This window comes from Pongo pygmaeus, chromosome 2 (assembly GCF_028885625.2).
Source record: "Pongo pygmaeus isolate AG05252 chromosome 2, NHGRI_mPonPyg2-v2.0_pri, whole genome shotgun sequence".
In the NCBI taxonomy this organism is placed as follows: domain Eukaryota; kingdom Metazoa; phylum Chordata; class Mammalia; order Primates; family Hominidae; genus Pongo; species Pongo pygmaeus.
This window is the reverse complement of record NC_085930.1, coordinates 34104509-34125366: the sequence shown is the minus strand read 5'-3', so window position 1 is coordinate 34125366 and position 20858 is coordinate 34104509. Positions and strand designations below refer to the sequence as shown.

The 20858-nt window shown below is 39.6% G+C and overlaps 1 protein-coding gene and 1 non-coding gene across 10 annotated transcripts in view; one reads left to right on the top strand and one right to left on the bottom strand.

Annotated features, from left to right (window-relative positions):
* The first annotated feature begins 372 nt into the window (after nucleotides 1-372).
* SENP7 (SUMO specific peptidase 7) overlaps nucleotides 373-20858 on the top strand; it is a 207122-nt gene continuing 186636 nt past the window's right edge. For 4 of the 9 annotated variants that reach the window (XM_054481516.2, XM_054481514.2, XM_054481513.2 and 1 more), the window contains exons 1-3: nucleotides 388-570; nucleotides 13093-13142; nucleotides 20230-20325. In XM_054481516.2, coding sequence (XP_054337491.1) covers nucleotides 531-570; nucleotides 13093-13142; nucleotides 20230-20325 — 186 coding nt within the window. In that variant the 5' untranslated portion in view covers nucleotides 388-530. Of the gene's footprint in view, nucleotides 571-13092; nucleotides 13143-20229; nucleotides 20326-20858 lie in introns of all 9 variants that reach the window. The other 5 variants (XM_063661553.1, XM_054481512.2, XM_054481517.2 and 2 more) reach the window with 4 other exon arrangements.
* On the bottom strand, nucleotides 11962-12064 carry LOC129034451 (small nucleolar RNA U13). The gene has a single exon (XR_008501925.1). It is a non-coding gene; the product is annotated as a small nucleolar RNA U13 (small nucleolar RNA).

Genomic DNA, 20858 nt, shown 5'->3' with positions numbered 1-20858 from the left:
GCTATTATTAGGTGATTTTGCCATCTTAAAATCTTTTGGTTTCTGAGTTCGAGGAAAGGCGTTGGGGGCAAATATGTAAGAGAGGCTGTGAGGGATGTAATACTGCAAACGCCAACGTTTTGTTTTCATAGTTGTTTGGCCACCTCGCGAGATACAGTGAACCGGAGGAGTTCCTGTTTTTCCCTTTTAATTTTTGTCAATCTAATCTTCAAAGTCAACAAAGCTAAAATCGAGCACCCAGGTGGTTCACTTCCCCAGAGGGGCTCAGATCATGACATAAACGCCACCAAAAAAACGCTGGAAGAGGCAGCCCACAGTGAAAAGTCCCAGGAAGTGATTTCCGGTTGAAGGTGGGAGGGGCGGCTGATTTCCGGTCGAAGGGCAGGCGACGGCTCTTGCGCAAGCGCGCTTCGCACTTTGCTGGCTTTTTTTTTTTTTTTTTTTTTTCTTTCCCCTCCCCCTCCCTCTCCCAAGCCGGAGGGGTCCTGAGGTGACAGCGCCTGCAACTGAAATTTCAGCAGCGGGAGAAGATGGACAAGAGAAAGCTCGGGCGACGGCCATCTTCATCCGGTGAGAAAGGGTCGGAGAAGGGCTGAACATATTGTCTCCTACCCGGGGCAAACGGGAGGCGCAGGCGGCAGCTGGGGTGGCGGCCCGAAGCCGCGGGGGCGAGGGCGGGGGCGGGGAGAGGAGGGGGCGCGCACAATGGAAGGCTCCCGGGTCGCCCCGGCCCCTCGAGTCGAAGACCCGGTCCGAGCTGTCATCGAAGCTTCGGGCGCTCTTCACCTCAAAACCCCTTTTATTTTTTCCCTCCTCCCGCGAACACCCTCCTTGCGTCTCATCGGCCCATGGATCTTCCCGGTTGGCTTGTCACTCTCTGCCACGCCTTCCTCGTAATTCCACCAATGTTCCAATTTCATTTCGGCTTCTCAGCGCCTGACCCCACTTTCCTCTCTTCCTTTGATTCTCGACTTTGCGTCCCTTCCCCTCTCCCTCCTCTTTCCCTCAGCAGGTAGCTGCTGCTGGGGAGGAAAGGTGGGGCTTGCGAACGGAGACTCCTTTTCTTTGATACAATGCCTCGCCGGGTCTCATTCTGCCGAACAGGCCCGCCTAATAGCCTTTTTCTTTTCCAGCCTCCCCTGCGTCTTCCAAAAGTGATTGGAAAGTCAAACAAAGGATTTGAAGCCGTGCTTTCGTTGTGTTTTTATTTTCAGCATATTTTTGTTTTGGACGTTACTTTGTTTTAAATGACTATCTTCAGTTTTGTGTACAACGTCTTGGAAACAAGAAAGTGGAGTTATAAAGACGTGAGGTAGAGCTCCTCCCAGTCGAGAAGTTTTTGTCAAACATTTCATCCATTAAGGGGTCCTCAAGTCCTTGTGTTAAGTCCTATGGATGGTAGGAGGAGAGGACGAGGACTTATATGCTTACAGTCCAGTACACAGACGAACGCCCAGTGAATCAATTATTTCATTTCATTTTTCTGTTTCTTATGGTACCGTTGATTTCTGCAGAGACAGTGTTAACAATTCCAAATTTATTGGCCGGGCGCGGTGGCTCACGCCTGTAATCCCAGCACTTTGAGAGGCCGAGGCTGTCGGCCACAAAGTCAGGAGATCGAGACCATCCTGGCTAATATTGTGAAATCCCGTTTCTACTAAAAAATGCAAAAAATTAGCCGGGCGTGGTGGCGGGCGCCTGTAGTCCCAGCTACTCGGGAGGCTGAGGCAGGAGAATGGCGTGAACCCGGGAGGCGGAGCTTGCAGTGAGCCGAGATCGCGCCACTGCACTCCAGCCTGGGCAACAGAGCGAGACTCTGTATCAAAAAATAAACAAACAAAAAATTCCAAATTTATTTAGGAGTGCCCTGTGGCAGTGCATCTCAAACTGCTTTCAGCCTTAATTGCAAAGGAGAGTGATTATGGATCTCTGGGGACACTGCTTGAAGCAGTTGAAAACCTGAAATCCCTTTTCATATGCAGCCAATGTTATCGATGTTCTTGGTGTGTATTCTGGAAATAATAGTTTTTTTCCTTTGAAAGCACATGTATAAATGATATCTATGTATATTTATACATACATGTAGGTATATGCCTCCAACTGATGAGTGTTTTAATAGTCTCCACCCCCCACCAAACCTCTAAGTAAAATGGACACATAAGGAAAACGCACAATGCTTAGCTGGTGTCATTTGCGTGCTTCCTAACACAGAACTTTAGGTATAATCATATCTTCCTTTGAGATGCACAACCTTTTTTAAATAAATGCATTTCATCTAGGTTTAATACATTTTTGAGGAGGGAAGGTAAGATATTTGCCTTGTACTCAACAAGTCACATTCCCCTTTACCTGATTACACTTAGATTTATTTATTTGTCACAGTAACTTGATGTAAGTAGTTGTGGGAAGTGGATTTTGATAATAAAGCTGTTAATCCTTAAAAGACATTGATATTTGCGTTAGTTATATCTCTGGAGAGCGTTTTCTTTTTCTCCTGATCTCTCTTTTGGAGCTGTCCTTTCTGAAAAGTAAGGTATAATAAAATTCATACCCAAATCTAATGTTACCTAGCTGTTCTCCAGTATGCTTCAGTTTTAAGATGTGCACTAATTAATTTTTAGGTATGCTTCTGCTTTTAATAGTGTATATTTAATTTCCTGAATAAATTCTCAGAAATAAAACATCAGCTGGTTGAAAGATTCCGTGTAATGGTTGTATGCATGCAGTTGACATTTCATTGTAAGTTGTTGCTAACTGGAACCCAAATGAAGTGACTGTGTTTTTTTTTTTTTTTTTTTGAGATGGAGTCTCGCTCTGTTGCCCAGACTGGAGCACAGTGGCGCAATCTACCACCTCTGCCTCCCAGGTTCAAGCGATTCTTGTGCCTCAGCCTCCCTAGCAGCTGAGATTACAGGTGCCTGTCACCATGCCTGGTTAATTTTTGTACTTTTAGTAAAGACGGGGTTTCACAATGTTGGCCAGGCTGGTCTCGAACTCCTGAGCTCAGGTGATCCACCTGCCTCGGCCTCCCAAAGTGCTGGAATTACAGGCGTGAGCCACCACGCCCGGCCATGAAGTGACATTTATAGTCATCAAAGTTTCCTAAGTACACAGAAGAGTTTGATTAATAAAACAGGAAGAAGAGGTAGAAGGAAGGTGGGTAGCAGTAGAAAGATACAATAAAACACAAAATTTGAAGTTTTATCTGTGAGACTACATTAGGCTGCCCTAAACTTTCTGCTAAACAAGGAAGAACTGTAAAATGTTCATAGTGTACCGCTCAAAATTTTTCAGTTGCAAGTAGCAGAAACCCAATTCCAGATGGTTTAAGCTAAACACATGTATTTGTAACTCATATAACTGATAACTATAACTTTTAAAGCAGTATATTAGATGGTGATACACATTAAAAAATGGCTGGCATCAGAGACAGGTTCACTGAAGTTGAATGATAAAGTGTGTGGGAGCAAGGGAGAATGACCATTAAAAGTGTTAAACAACAAAAACACAGCACAGATAAATTAGAATCATAGACTGCAATTTTCAAGTGAATTTTTGAATCAAAATAGGAAACGTCAAGTAAATTTGAACCAGTTTTCAACTGATTGCTTCAGGCAACATTCTTGGAGGCCTGTGTCACTCTCATTTGTAGTTAAGGATACGTACGTTCTTTAAGTACTTAGGCACTAGACATTGTGCTAAGAACTTTACAAACTTCAATATTTTCAAAAGCCTTATAAGGTCATTGTTTTTCATTTACAGATGAGAAAACTGGAATTTAGGGACAGGATAAAGATTAGTAATAGCTAGTAAGAAACAGAATTCAAAATGTGGTCTCTAATTACAAAATCTATAGTTTTAACTTCATTTACTGCTACTAGTGTCCCTGATGGTATAACTTTCTTAAATCATTCAGTAGGTCCAGGTGATGTTTGCTTTGCATTGAAAGTGTAATGAATGATAATTGAAGCTCAAGATGAGAACTTAACAATTGGTTATGATAAAGCTGCATTATTTGCAGAGATCTTAGTTGAAGTCATTGGAATGAATGGAATTGCCCACAAAAATAGTATAGAGTGAGGAAGGTCTTAAATCACATACAACTAATTTCAAAGTGGGGAGGAAGAGATATTACTAAGCAGTTAGATAGGCTGATTAGGATTGTGACAGGTTTGGGAAGAAAGGGAGGAGAGTAAAAAAAATGTTAGCCTTTCAGAGAGTTAAAGTAGCATGAGGGTACTGGATTTGGCAATTAGGAGGCCACTTTTACTGATGGTAAGAGTGGTTAGTAGACTAGTAGACGAAAGCCAAATTTCAACAGGCTAGAGGAATGAGTGGCAGTGAGGAAATTGGGCAGCAAAAGTAAGCTGAGAAAATTAGATGGGAAGGAAAGATTTCTAGAACAAGCTTGAGTAGGAAATTAGGTAGAAAGGCTTGTTTTTTTAAGAATATGAGAGACTTAAATCAGGTTGGTGGGGAGCGGGAAAGGGGTGGAGAGGGAAAGATTGAATATATATCAGGTAGGAGATAATGGAGTGAGGTCCTAGAAGAAATGGGAGAGAGGGATGACATCAAAGAACAGTTTGGTGAGATATAGGGAAAGGAGAAAAGATGGATAAAGATATAGACAAATCTTGAGAAGCTGAAGATATTGCAGTTGTAGCTTCTGAAATGAAATAATAAGGTAATTTTTTGAGAAAGGGGCTTTTAAATGGTACTGGGAATGTAAGATAGGTCAATTAGGGATGAATATATATTAAGTACTCTTGCAGTCTTAGTTAAAGCAAGTGTGAGTTTTATAGTAGCTGGAGCTGTTCATACTTTGTGACTTAGTAGTGCCAAGCAGTACAAGAGCAAGAGTTTGGAAGAAAAATGAGTTTAATTTTATTTAAAGGGTATGGCAAGATATAAGGGCAAAGAGTGGATTTAGTGGCAGTGAGGAAGACAGTATATAGAATGAAAGGTTTGCATTTGAGAACTTGAGAGTTTTCCTTAAAGCCATAAGGAACAGTTTTCCTTAAAGCCATTCTTTTTTTTTTTTTTGAGACGGAGGCTCGTTCTGTCCCCCAGGCTGGAGTGCAGTGGCAGGATCTCGGCTCACTGCAAGCTCCGCCTCCCGGGTTCATGCCATTCTCCTGCTTCAGCCTCCCGAGTAGCTGGGACTGCAGGAGCCCGCCACCACGCCTGGCTAATTTTTTTTTTTTGTATTTTTAGTAGAGATGGGGTTTCACCATGTTAGCCAGGATGGTCTTGATCTCCTGACCTCGTGATCTGCCTACCTCGGCCTCCCAAAGTGCTGGGATTACAGACGTGAGCCACTGCGCCTGGCCTCCTTAAAGCCGTTCTTGAATGCATATTGCTGAAATGGAGATATGTAGAAGTTTGTACCATTAAATGAAGATGAGTCCATTGTTTTGAGTGAGTTGATTAATGGATGTTTTTGTGCTTCAGAATGATGGTGAATTTTGATGATACGTAAACTATGAACCAAGAATCAGAGTATTCTAGACATGTTGGAGAGGATCTTGGGTCAGTAGATGGCAGTCATAAATATGGGCAAGGGAATATATCCAATTTTTTTTTTTTTTTTGAGATGGAGTCTCGCTCTGTTGCCAGGCTGGAGTGCAGTGACGTGATCTCAGCTCACTGTGACCTCTGCCTCCTGGGTTCAAGCGATTCTCCTGCGTCAGCCTCCTGAGTAGCTAGGACTACAGGTGAGTGCCACCATGCCCAGCTAATTTTTGTATTTTTAGTAGAGACGCGGTTTCACCGTGTTGGCTAGGATGGTCTCAATCTCTTGATATCATGATCCACCTGTGTTGGCCTCCCAAAGTGCTTGGATTACAGGTGTGAGCCACTGTGCCCAGCCAGGAATGTATCCAATTTATGTTAATTTTAAAGGAGGAATTATTGTAATAAAGTTAGAATATTGACGGGAATGGTGGCGGTGGGGAAGGAGATTTTTTTTTTGTCTTCCCCCCAAAGGAAACAATGGAGATTGTTCATCTCTACTTCTGTTTTATAAGTGGGAGAGTTTTAACAAAGTAATGTATCTAATAAAAAGCTAGGATTTAGTTAACCTAAGGTGGAGGAGAAGTTCAAGGAAAATATTCAGAATTTAAGGAAATTGTATTGACTTTGGAAAAGAATTTGGTAAACTAGGGAAGAGATGGAGAAGATGTAGATGAGAGGGTAGAATTCAATTATATGAGGTGTGATAATAAGGTGATAGGCTATAGGGATTGACATCTTGGTGGTGATTCCTAGGCCTGATGATGGAAGGCAGAGGATTGAGAAGTAAATTAAGGGGGTATGGTAACACAGAGAATGGGTTATGAATAAGATTGAGTAACTCCAAAGATCCAGACTAGAATTCTGTTATAATGCCTTCCTGATGAATAACTTTCATTTGGGTTTTCAGTAATTTATGAATCTGGCTGATGTGGTCTGCTTCATCCTAGTTTGTGTGTGCTTGTGTTGGTAAATCACCCTTGGGTTGTGCCTGGCTCCACCCATTTCTGCCTGTCTAAACCTTATTCTTCAAAGCCCAGCTCTTTTTTTTTTTTTTTTTTTTGAGATGGGATCTTGCTCTGTTGCCTAGGCTGGAGTGCAGTGGCACGATCATAGCTCACTGCAGCCTTGAACTCCTGGACTCAGGCTATCCTCCTACTTCAGGCTACGGAGTAGCTAGGACTACAGGCCCGCACTATATCACGCCTGGCTATTTTTTAAAAAAACTTAGTTTTTGTAGAGATGGGGTCTCACTGTGTTACCTGGGCTTGTCTTGAACTCTTCGCCTTAAGCGATCCTCCCACCTCGGCCTCCCAAAGTGCTGGGATTATAGGCGTGAGCCACCATGCCCGGCCCAAGCCCAGTTCAGCTGTGCCTTTCCAAGAACCATTTCCTTGATTAACTCAAACTTAAATTTATGCCTGTTTCTGCACTTCTGTGGGTCTTTATGCCTCTTAGATGATAATTAGCAGATTCCATCATATATTCTAGCTTGCTGAGTTGTCTAATGTCTACTGCTATACTATTAACACTGTGACAGGGACTGTCATTAATTTTATTTCCCCATAGCATCCAGTATGCCTAGAGTGTACTGGTTTAGAGTACCATCTCTGGAATATGACCAGTGATGGATCACTATGGTAATGTTGGGCAAGTTATTTGGATTCTTCAAATCTTAATTTCTTAATCTATAAGATGGAGATAATACATTATTGATTTCATGATATAAGGATTAAGGAAAATAATTTGTGTAAAGCACTTAGCATGATTCCAGGCAATGATAATTACTATTATGTCAAATAAATAGGCTGGGCGCGGTGGCCCATGCCTGTAATCCCAGCACTTTGGGAGGCCAAGTTGGGCAGATCACTTGAGCTCAGGAGTTCGAGACCAGCCTGGCCAATATGGTGAAACCCTCTCTCTACTAAACATATAAAAAATTAGCCAGGCATGGTGGTTCCTGCATGTAGTCCCAGGTACTCAGGAGGCTGAAGCAGGAACCTGGGAGGCGGAGGTTGCAGTGAGCTGAGATCGTGCCACTGCGCTCCAGCCTGGGTGACAGAGCAAGACTCCGTCTCAAAAAAAAAAAAAAAATTATGGAATAAATAAGTGAGTGAATGGGAAAAGTTATGCTTTTAGTTTTTTGACTCATATATTTAGAATGAGAGTAATTGGAGAGATTTTCCTATATGCTAATGCTAATATACTGCAGTCTCTTAAAGGGAGATACTTGACTATAAAATGTTATAGTTACCATTTCTTTTGCACTAACTATACGTTAGTCAGAATGCTAAATGCCTTAATATGGACTATCATGCTTTAATCTTAACGATTAAAAAGGCAGATATTCTCCCCCATTTTACAGATGAGAAACTGAGACTCAGAGAAGTCACAACTAGTAAGCAGAGATACAAATTTAGGTTGTCTAGCTTTAAAATATGTACTCTTGAGCATGATAACTATACCATACAGTCTCAAGTCGAGGCACATCATATGCTTATTTAAACACTCCAGAGCTAACCTGGTATAAGATGGAGCAAGTCAGCTATAAAAAAATTGTAAATTTTTTTATTAGACAAAGTTGGCCAAGAAGAGAAAAACATAAATATTTGGGAATTCACAATAGCATTAATGAAAGGAAATAGGGGAACATACTACAAAACAGGATGGAAGCACTTTTAACCCAGTGAGATATTTTGCGGATATAAATTTGTAAATTAAAATTTAAGGAACTGATATTCCTTTAAAAATGACATGTACTTGCGATAGTTTACTGAGAATGATGATTTCCAATTTCATCCATGTCCCTACAAAGGACATGAACTCATCATTTTTTATGGCTGCATAGTATTCCATGGTGTATATGTGCCACATTTTCTTAATCCAGTCTATCATTGTTGGACATTTGGGTTGGCTCCAAGTTTTTGCTATTGTGAATAGTGCCTCAATAAACATACGTGTGCATGTGTTTTTATAGCAGCATGATTTATAGTCCTTTGGGTATATACCCAGTAATAGGATGGCTGGGTCAAATGGAATTTCTAATTCTAGATCCCTGAGGAATCGCCACACTGACTTCCACACCGCATATTCTCACTCATAGGTGGGAATTGAACAATGGGAACACATGGACACAGGAAGGGGAACATCACACTTCGGGGACTGTTGTGGGGTGGGGGGAGGGGGGAGGGATAGCACTGGGAGATATACCTAATGCTGGATGACGAGTTGGTGGGTGCAGCGCACCAGCATGACACATGTATACATATGTAACTAACTTGCACATTGTGCACATGTACCATAAAACCTAAAGTATAATAATAATAAAAAAAATGACATGTACTTTTTTATTTGTATAAATTTAAGGGGTACAAGTACAGCTTTGTTATATGAGTATATTGTGTGGTGGTGAAATCTGGGCTTTTAGTGTAATCATCACCTGAATAGTGTACATTGTACCCATTAAGTAATTTCTCATCCCTCACTGCACTACTCCTAGCCTTCCAAGTCTTCAATGACTATTATTCCATACTCTATGTCCATGTGTACACACATTATTTAGCCCCTACTTATAGTGAGAATATGTGGTATTTAACTTTCTGAGTTCTTTTTTTTTCTTTTTGAAATGGTTTCGCTCTGTCGTCCAGAGTGGAGTGTAGTGGTGCAAAAACGGCCCACTGCAGCCTCGACCTCCTGGGCGCAAGTGATTCTCCACATGGCTCACTGCAGCCTCGACCTCCTGGGCTCAAGCGATTCTCCCACCTCAGCCTCCCAAGCAGCTGAGACCACAGGTGGTGTCACTGTACCCAGCTAATTCAAATAAATATTTTTAGAGACAGGGTCTCACCATGTGGTGCAGGCTGGTTTCAAACTCCTGGGCTCAAGCAGTCATCCTGCCTTGGCCTTCCAAAGTGTTGGGATTATAGGTGTGAGCTTCTAATCTGAGTTGTTTCACTGAAGATGAAGGTCTCCAGTTCTGTGTTACTGTAAAAGACGTGAGTTCATTCCTTTTTCATTCCTGAATAGTATTCCATTGTGTATATATAGACATGTGTTTTGTTAAATTTAAAATTGACTAGAAAATGAATTTCTACAGTATACTTTCTTATCACTTATGTAAAAAATTCTTTTTTTTTGGTAGTCAACTTGAGTACTAGTTTATTGAAATTATTTGAAGTTATCAAAAGCTTAAGTATAGAGGTGAAAATACCTTTTTTTTTTGAGATGGAATTTCGCCCTCATTGCCTAGGATGGAGTGCAATGGTGTGATCTTGGCTCACTGCAACCTCTGCCTCCTGGGTTTGAGCAGTTTTCCTGTCTCAGCCTCCTGAGTAGCTGGGATTATAGGCGCCTGCCACTACACCCGGCTAGTTTTTTTTTTTTGTATTTTTAATAGAGACGGGTTTCCCCATGTTGACCAGGCTGGTCTCGAACTCCTGACCTCAAGTGATCCAACCACCTCGGCCTCCCATTAGTGCTGGGATTACAGGCGTAAGCCACCGTGACTGGCCCAAAAATAATTTTTTAGATCAGGAAAACATTACATGGTTTCTCGGGAAATGCATATAGTGAAACTAATGCTGTGTATTATGAACTTAGAAGAAATCATCTCAGCAATATAGATTTCTGGGTAGTCTATATTTCATTGGTTATTATTATTATTTCTGATTTTAAGTACCATATAGCACACATATCTTTAGTATATGGTTCAGTGACTTTTTTTTTTTTTTTTTTAATTCGAGACAGTGTCTTGCTCTGTTGCCCAGGCTGGAGTGCAGTGGTGCCATCATGGCTCACTGCAGCCTCAACTGCCTGGTTCAAGTGATCTTCCCACCTCAGCCTACTGAGTAGCTGGGAGTACAGGTGCACACCGCCACACTTGGCTAATTTTTGTACTTTTTTATGCAGACGGGGTTTCACCCTTTTGCCCAGGTTGGTTCTCAAACTCCTGAGCTCAAGTGATCTACCCATCTCAGCCTCCCAAACTGCTGGGATTACAGGCATGTGCCACCATGCCTGGCCCCCATCACTGTTTTAACTAGTGTTACCATAGGTTTATTTTAACTCTTCTTGAATTTCAGAGAAATAGAATCATATACTCTTCTGCATCTGGTTTCCTTTGAGCATGCCTGAGAGATGTATCCATATTGTGCATAGCAGTAATTCATTATCTTTTATTGCTGTATAGTTTTCCATTATATGAATATGTTTATCCATACTTGATGGATATTTGGATTGTTTCCAGTTTTTGGATATTAAGAACAAAAATACCTGAATATTCTTATTTCTGTTGGTTATTTATCTAAAAGTGTAATTGGTGGACATTGCATAGGCAGGTGTCTAACTTCAGTAGATGCTGGTGAAGCAGATGTACTCATTTACACTCTTAGCAAGAGTATAGAGTTCCAGTCTCTCACCAATACTTCGTGTTGTCAAACTTTTTACTTTTACCCATTCTAAAGGATGTTTAATGGTTTTCATTGCCATTTTAATTTTGCATTTACCTAGTGATTATGAAATTGAGCACCTGTTTATATGTTTATTGGCCATTTGGATATTCTTTTTTTGTGAAGTGCCTATTCAGACTTTTGTCCATTTTGAAGATAGGATTATCTTGCTTTTGCTTTGTAGAAGTTCTTTATATATTCTGGTTATGAATTCTTTGACAAATACATGTATTATAAATATTTTTCTTTTATTCTTGACATACCTTTTCACTCTTGATGATTTTTGATTAACAGAAGTTCTTTTTTTTTTTTTTTTTTAAATCTGAGATAGGGTCTCACTCTGTCACCCAGGCTGGAGTGCAGTGTTGCACACATGGCTCACTGCAGCTGTAACCTCCCAGGCTCGAATGATCCTTCCATCTCAGCTTCCTGACTAGCTGGAACTACAGGCATGTGCTACCATGTCCAGCTACTTTTTAAATATTTTTATAGAGATAGGGTCCCACTGTGTTGCCCAGGCTGGTCTCGAACTCCTGGGCTCAATTGATCCCAATGCCCTGGCCTTCCAAAGTGTTGGGATTACAGGCATGAGCCACTGTGCCTGACCTTTTTTTTTTCTTTTTTCTTTTTCAAAGTGAATCCAGGCCAGGCGCGGTGGCTCATGCCTGTAATCCCAACACTTTAGGAGGCCGAGGTGGGTGGATCACCTGAGGTCAGGAGACCAGCCTGATCAACATGGAGAAACCCCACCTCTACTAAAAATACAAAATTAGCCTGGCGTGTTGGCACATGCCTGTAATCCCAGCTACTCGGGAGGCTGAGGCAGAAGAATCACTTCAACCCGGGAGGTGGAGGTTGCGGTGAGCTGAGATTGCGCCATTGCACTCCAGCCTGGGCAGTAAGAGCAAAACTCCGTCTCAAAAACAAAACAAAACAAAACAAAACAAAACAAAACAAAACAAAAAAACACGCTAATCCAGTGTGGTTCTTTATTTTTCTTTCGTGTCAGATGGGTAATACGCTGACCTGGTAACAAGGTTCAAGGTGGCACATCTCACAGATGCGTGTGAACACCCAGTCATCATGCTCATGAGCTACAGTAGGATCAGAAGTTCTTATTTTTAATGAAGTACAGTTTATTAACGTTTTCATTTGTGGTTAGTACTACTTGTGTCCTCTTTGAAAAATCTTTGCCTACCCAAAGGTCATGAAGATATTCTCCTACTTAAATCTAGATGCTTTGTTTTTATCTTTGACATTTCAATCTATTATTCAGTTCAAATTAATTTTGTGTATGGTGTGAGATAGTCAAGGGTGTTATTCCCCCATTTGGTTATCAAATTGCCTCAGCATCATTTTGAAAATCATCCCTTTCCTATGGAATTGCAGTCGTGCATTTGTCACAAGCAGGTGACCATATATATGAATCTCTGCCATTTATTTTTTTAGTAAAATCTGTGATATATTCCAGTAGACTGTAAGTTCCAGGAAAGTTTGGAATTTTCCCACTATACTGTACTGCCCAATTTGCCCACTATACTGTACTCATTGCCTAACACAGTGTCAGGCACATAATAGACATTGAATTAATGTTTGCTGGTTGGAAGTTAGAACTCAGAAAAATCCACAGCAAGCCTGAAAAATGTTGGTGAGTAAAAGAGAGTTAAGCTGTTCCCAGTTGCCCAGCGTGCTTAGATATGTAGTAGAACTGAAAGTGTTTTTATAGAATATTCTCAACTTCTAACTTCTAGAATTTCACCTGCTTCTACCTCCCCCATTATAAGAATTTGTCTGATCAAATGGTTCTACTACTAGGTGTGAGGTCTTTGGTCAGGGAATTTCTGTTTAGTTTTTAGAGCCAAGTTTTCCTCTTTCTTTTCTATTGTCATTATATATATATTTATATATAAATATTTTACTGGAGACATTTTGTGAGAGTCTGCTATTCTTCTGACACATGTAGTTATTTTTTGACTTTTATGTTTAGCCCTTCAGTTTCTGTAAAATGTATAAATTCTAAATCTAACAAGTTAATTTAAAACAAAGGATGAATGTGAAAAAATCTCCTTTGTCAAACTGTTTATCTCATTTAGATGTTAAACGATAATTTTTACCACGTCTTTGGTTTTTGTAGAAATCATCACAGAAGGAAAAAGGAAAAAGTCATCTTCTGATTTATCGGAGGTATGCATTTGTTTTGCTTTTAACCTATTATCTTTGGAGTTACTGATATTGAAAGTATTTTGCTGTTTGTCTTTTTAATAACATTTTAAAGAAAATAGTATAAAACTTTAATCAGTGTTTTGGGAGAGTGGTGTATTCTAATTAACTGAAGGTTAACCAGGAGACTTTTCTACCAACTTTGTTTAAATAGTTGACTGGTTATACTTTCTGGACCAGATGACCAGTATACTTTCCAGAGCTCATTTTAGATTTTATTTAAAACATAGCACAGCATTTCTTTGATGACTTAATCTATTAGAGTACCAATGTTCATTCATCAGTAATGCTATAGATGCAGAATAATTGTACTCAAGGTATGTGCTGAACATTACTATTGGGAATATGTCCTTTTAAGCCTCTTTTTTTCATTTATTTCTTCTACATAAGCCAAGAGTAGCAAAACAAACAAAATGAAGTTTCTACCTATATAGGAAGTATTTTAAAAAATTAATTCCTTTTAAGAAAGATAATCTTTTTCTTTTCTATTTTTTAAGAGACAGGGTCTTGCTCTGTTGCCCAGGCTCAAGTACAGCTCACTGCAGCCTTGAACTCCTGGGCTTTAGTGATCCTTCTGCCTCAGCCTCCTATGTAGCTGGGAATACAGGGATGTGCCACCATGACCAGCTAATTTTAATTTTTTGTTGTAGAGACAGGGGTCTTGCTGTGTTGCCCAGGCTGGTCTCACATTCCTGGCCTCAAGCAATCCTCCTGCCTTGGCCTCCCAAAATGTTGGAATTATAGCGTAAGCCACCATACCTGGCATATAGAGATAATTTTTTTTTCTAGAATTTTGTTCTTTAAATGCAGTAATATCCTGATTTACATTACAAGAATTTATTAAACCCTTTTCTCTGAAGCAGTCTAAGTTATGCACAGAGAACTTTAATATGATACATCTTCATGTTACATAGTTATAGCATTTAACAAAGAAGGAGAAGAAGTCATAAAGGAAGACAATGAGAGGAAATCAAGAGTACCTTAGAAGACCATATAGAAAGTATGGCTTTAGATACACTTTCTTTTTTGACTTAAGATTTGCATGGTGTGGTTTCTCCGTTTAAACTCTGGATTTAGTTTAAGTGGGGTAAATAGGAGGTTAAAAAAAATCTTATGCTGAGGCGGGCGGATCACCTGAGGTCAGGAGTTCAAGACCAGCCTGGCCAACATGGTGAAACCCCGTCTCTACAAAAATACAAGAATTGGCCGGGCGCAGTGGCTCATGCCTGTAATCCCAGAACTTTGGGAGGCTGAGGCGGGCAGATCACGAGGTCAGGAGATTGAGACCATCCTGGTTAACATGGTGAAACCCCATCTCTACTAAAAATACCAAAAATTAGCCGGGCGTGGTGGCAGGTGCCTGTAGTCCCAGCTACTCGGGAGGCTGAGGTAGAAGAATGGTGTGAACCTGGGAGGCGGAGCTTGCAGTGAGCTGAAATCATGCCACTGCACTCCAGCCTGGGCAACAGAGCGAGATTCTATCTCAAAGAAAAAAAAATTAGCTGGGCATGATGGCGGGTGCCTGTAGTCCCAGCTACTTGGGAGGCTGAGGCAGGAAAATCGCTTGAACCCAGGAGGCAGAGGTTGCAGTGAGCCGAGATTGCGCCATTGCACTCCAGTCTGGGTGACAGAGCAAGACTCTGTCCCCCACTCCCCCCCAAAAAAATCTTACATTGCCAGGATGAATACTATCATATCTACTTTGAAATACCTCTGTATTAACTACCACTATTTTTGTTTTTATTATATCCAGTGAAGTGAAATATCCTGCTTTAGACTATTGCATTATTCATGCAATTAATCTGAAATCCTGCCGTTAGAAATTAATATTGAGTTAATCCATTTCTCTGATTTTTAGATGTACTACAGTGTTTCTTAAACTTTTTGTTTACAAGGAAGTTGAGACTTACAGAAAAGTTACAAAAATTTTACAGAGTTCCTGTACAATTCACTCAGGTTCTCCCAATGTTATTATCTTATATAACTACAGTATGATTATAAAAAACAAGGAATTTATATTGATACAGTGCCTTAAACCAGTGGTCCCCAACCTGTTTGGCACCAGGGACCAGTATCGTGGAAGACAGTTTTCCCATGGACAGGGGTCGGGAGGATGGTTTCGGGATGAAACTGTTCTACCTCAAATTTTCAGGCATTGGGTTCTCATGAGGAGCATGCATCCTAGATCCCTTGCATGCACAGTTCACAATAGTGTTTGTGCTCCTATGAGAATCTAATGCCACTGCTGATCTGACAGGAGGTGGAGTGCAGGCCCTAATGCTCCCGTGCTGCTCATCTCCTGCTGTGTTGTCCTTGGCCTGGAGGTTGGGGACACCTGCTTTAAACTATAGACATCATTTGGATTTCTTCAGTTTCACTAATGTCCTTTTTCTGTTGCCAGATCCAATCCAGGATCCCACATTGCATTTAGTTGTTAGGTCTCCCTAGTTTTCTTAAGTCTATGACAATTCTTCAGTCTTTTTTCTTTCATGACCATGACACTTTTGAAGAAAACTGGACAGTATTTTGTAGAATATCTCTCACTTTGGGTTTGTTTCAGGTTTCTCAAGATTAGATTAAGGTTATGACTTTTTGGGAGGAATACCACAGAAGTGATGATGACCTTCTTAGTGCATTATATCAGGGGGTACATGATAGTGATATATCTTAATACCGGTAATGTCAGCCTGATTGTTTGGTTAAGATGGTGTCTGCCTGTTTCCTCCATTGTAAAAGTTACTTTTTTCCTCTTTATAATTAATAAATATCTTAGGGGAGATGCTTTGAATCTATGCAAATATACTATTTCTTCTCAAACTTTTGTTTACTATTTTAGCATCTATCAGTGTATCTTGCCTTCAAATTTATATATGTAGTATTTTGGTGGTTTTCTCTTTTGCTCATTCATTATAGATTTATGAATGTAAATTCTTCTATAAGGGGCCAGTGTGGTGGTTCACAACGGTAATCCCAGCACTTTGGGAGGCCGAGGTGGGAGGATCACTTGAGGTCAGGAATTTGAGGCCAGCCTGGGCAACATAGTGAGACCCCATATCTAAAAAAAAAAAAATTAGCTGGGCATGTTGGCATACGCCTGGAATCCCAGCTACTTGGGAGGCTGACATAGGAAGATCGCTTGAGCCGGGGAAGTTGAGGCTGTGGTCAGCTGTGATCACACCACTGCATTCCAGCCTGGATAACAGAGTGAGACACTGTCTCTAAAAAATAAAAATTCTTCTGTAAGGCAGAGCTGATCCTCTTCCCCCACTTACTTACTTACTTACTTACTTATTTATTTAGAGATCCTCCTGCTTCAGCTTCTCAAAGTGTGAGGATTCTAGGTGTGAGCCAGTGTGCTTGGCTTCACTTATTTATTTATATCAATATGGACTCATAGAATATTTAGTTTATTCCATGAGTTATAATCCACTACTGTCATTACAGATTTGTTGGTCAAAGTGTTCCAGCCTTGGGAGATCTTTCATGTTGGCTGTACCCTTGTGACGTGCTCCTTTCTTTTTTTTTTTGAACACTTACTTTCTGACACTGTATATTTTTTGGCACTGCAAGATGCTTATGTTGTGTTTTCCCTGCCCCAGGCTTGGAATCAACCACTTTCCCAGGGAGCCCTGGTTCTTTCAATTGAAGGATGATATTTAGAAACCCAGGTCTGTGTGCTAGGTATACTTGCAACTGGGATGTCATTGTTTTTAGGCTTTCTCAACAGACAAGACTAGAAAAATATATGTTCACACATACAACATACATATGTCTGTTTATTTTCCCACACAAACACACGTATCTATATTTATTTCTCTATCTCTATCTATATATCTATAAAAAATTAATACTGATACTTCTGATTCCAGTCCAACACCACAAGGCTGATTCTAGCTTTTCCTCTTATTTTTTCTGTCTCTCATTATCTACAATGTATTTACTTATTTCTTAATCCCATAATTTATATATAAAGTTGTGTTAGTGTGTTTAAAAAAGGTAGACTTTCTTAGAAAATTAGCATATTTCATTATTGTTAGTAGTTTATATTACTGCCTTTTCCCTCCAGGCTGCTAGTGGAAATAAGATACCAAAAGGATAAGAGCTTTGATGGATATAGGGAGAAGATACTAATACATGTGGAATTTAAAGTGTTTGGCCTGGGCCTGGTGGGTTGGCTCATGCCTATAATCCTAGCACTTTGGGAGGCCAAGGCGGGTGGATAACCTGAGGTCAGGACTTCAAGACCAGTCTGGCCAGGATAGTGAAAGCCCATCTCTACTGAAAATACAAAAATTAGCTGGGTATGGTGGTGCATTTTTGTAATCCCAGCTACTTCGGAGGCTGAGGTGGGAGGATTGTTTGAACCGGGGGCGGAGGTTGCAGTTAGCTGAGGTTGTGCCACTGCTCTTCAGCCTGGGAAACAGAACGAGACTCTGTCTCAAAAAAAAAAAAAGGTGTTTGAAGTGTTTGGCTGGGCATGGGAGCTCATGCCTCTAAACCCAGCACTTAGGGAGGCCAAGATGGGAGGATTGCTTAAGCCCTGGAGCCCAGGAATTCGGGACTAGCCTGGGCAACAAAGTAAGACCCTGTGTCTGCAAAAAATAAAAAAATTAGTCAGATATGATGGTGTATGCCTGTGGTCCCAGCTACACAGGAGGCTGATGCAGGAAGATTGCCTGGGCCCAAGAGGTAGAAGCAGAAGTAAGTTATGTTTGAGTCACTACACGCCAGCCTAGGTGACAGAGCGAGACCCTGTCTCGAATAAATAAATATATGTTTAAGAAATATTTCTAAAATGACACTAGATTGTTGTAGAGATATTCTAAAGTTCAATTAAACAAAAAGAAGGCCACCCAGACACAACCAGAATTAATACTTTGGCGTGTATCCTTCTAGTTTATTTGTCTCTTTATAAGAAACAAATATTAAAAAATAGAAAACCACAAAATACTGTCTTGTAATCTTTTTTCCTACTTACCTATATATCATGAACATTATTTTCTGAAATCTAATTGATTAAAGCATTGGTCAGTAGATATTTATTGGGTATTCAACATGTATTGGACACTGTGTTAGGCATAAGTACCAGGGAAACAGTGGTCAACATTTTTTTCTTCGACTTTTATTTAAGTTCGGGGTACACGTGCAGGATGTGTAGGATCGTTGCATAGGTAAATGTGCGCCATGGTGGTTTGCTGCAAGAACAACCCATCACCTAGATATTAAGGCCAGCATCCATTAGCTATTCTTCCTGATGCTCCCTCTACCCGTCTGACAGGCCCCAGTGTGTGTTGTTCCTCCATTGTGTCCATCTGTTCTCATCATTCAGCTCCCACTTGAAAGTGAGAACATGCATTGTTTGGTTTTCTGTTTCTGCGTTATTGCTGAAGATAATGGCTTCCAACTCCATCCATGTCCCTGCAAAAGACACGATTGTGTTCCTTTTTATGGCTGCATAGTATCCTATGTATATATGTTTTATATTTTCTTTATTCAGTCTGTCATTGATGGGCATTTGGGTTGATTCCATGTCTTTGCTATTGTGAATAGTGTTACAGCAAACATGTGCATGCATATATCTTTGTAATAGAATGATTTATATTCCTTTAGGTATATACCCAGTAATGGTGTTGCTGGGTCAAATGGTATGTTTGCCTCTAGGTCTTTGAGGAATCACCACACACTGTCTTCCACAATGGTTGAACTAATTTACAATCCCAGCAGTGGTGTAAAAGTGTTCCTTTTTCTCTGCAACATTGCCAGCATCTGTTGTTTTTTGACTTTTTAATAATAGCCATTCTGAGTGGTGTGAGATGGTGTCTCGTTGTCGTTTTGATTTGCATTTCTCTAATGATCAGTGATGTCGGCCACATGTGTGTCTTCCTTTAAGAACTGTTTGTTCATATCCTTTGCCCGCTTTTTAATGGGGATGTTTTTTCTTATAAATTTATGTTCCTTGTAGACTCTGGATATTAGACTTTGTTAGATGGATAGACTGCCAAATTTTTCTCCCAATCTGTAGGTTGTCTGTTCACTCTTTTGCTGTACAGAAGTTCCTTAGTTTAATTAGATCCCATTTATCAATTTTCGCTTTTATCGCAATTGCTTTTGGCATTTTTGTTATGAGATATTCAATTGTGCCTATGTCCTGAATGGTATTGCCTTGATTTTCTTGTAGGGTTTTTATAGTTTTGTGTTTTACATTTAAGTCTTTAATCCATCTTGAATTAATTTTTGTATATGGTATAAGGAAAGGGTCCAGTTTCAGTTTTTTACATATGGCTAGCCAGTTCTCCCAGCACCATTTATTAAGTAGAGAATTATTTCCCCATTGCTTGTTTTTGTCAGGTTTTTCAAAGATCAGATAGTTGTAAGTGTGTGGTCTTATTTCAGAGTTCTCTATTCTGTTCCATTGATCTGTTCCATTGATTCTGTTCCAGGAATGCGTGGTATGGCATGATGGTTGTGTAGATAAAATAGTAATTTTGACAAGAAGCTGGAGTATTTCACTAGGGAGAGAAGGAAGAGCATTCTAGATTGTGGAAAGAGTATATGCAAAGGTTGAGAGATATAAAATAATATTATGTGTTTGAAGAAGGTTGATTCATTCAGCGTGGTTGGGTTGTAGTTTTGATGTGATGTGATGTGAAAGAGCCCAAATGGTAAAGAGTTTTACAATTGTAAAGAGTTTTATCTGTAAGTAATGGCTACCATTGTTGAATTTTAAGTATTGCAGCCATAATTAGGTTTTATGTATTAGAGAACTCTGGGGCTGACATTTGAAAGGTTAAAAAGGGAGGAGACAGCAGACAAGAAAATAGTTAGGAAGCTCTTGTGATTCTTCATTTAACTTTCATTTGACTTTCAGAGTCAAGGAGAGGTTTTTTATAAATAAAATTATATTTAATTGCATATAAATTAAGCATTGAATTTAAAACTCCTTAAAACAGTTAGCAAATTATTGATGCAGGGTAATATAGTGGTTCTGTTAGCTGAATTAGCTCTTGTATATAGTTCCGTTAAACTAATTATTTTCTCATCCTATTTTCAGATAAGAAAGATGTTAAATGCAAAACCAGAGGATGTCCATGTTCAATCACCACTGTCCAAATTCAGAAGCTCAGAACGCTGGACTCTCCCTTTGCAGGTGGTAAATAAAATTAATTTATTTTAAGTATACAGTTTTATTTGGTATGTTTAAAATCTTGTAATAAAACGGAATGTTTATTTTCTGATATGTCCCTTTTTTGGTTTTCTTGTGTTATTTAATTGCAGATTTTAGTTCATTTTTGGCATGTTGAAATGATACTTTGAGGTTAGGCTCTTCAGTTTAAAACTATGTATATATAATTATGCATAATTGATTTCTTCATGAAATTTAAATCTTATTATTGTAAAATAAATTCTGTTTTAAGTTTACTAAAACGATAAGATTTATAGAATTGTTTGTTCTTATGCTCTTAACCCATTTTAAGTTTGAGAATGTATGTTTTAAAGAGTAATATAACTATTTCAAAAGATATTTTGATTATAAATCTGGACTTTATCTCATTATTAAGCATTATAATCAGGCTTTGATGAATAAGGCTTAAGATAGCAGTTTTTTGTGTTTTGTTTTTTAACTTTTATTTTAAGTTTAGTGGTACAAGTGCAGGTTTGTTCCATAGGTAACTTGTGTCA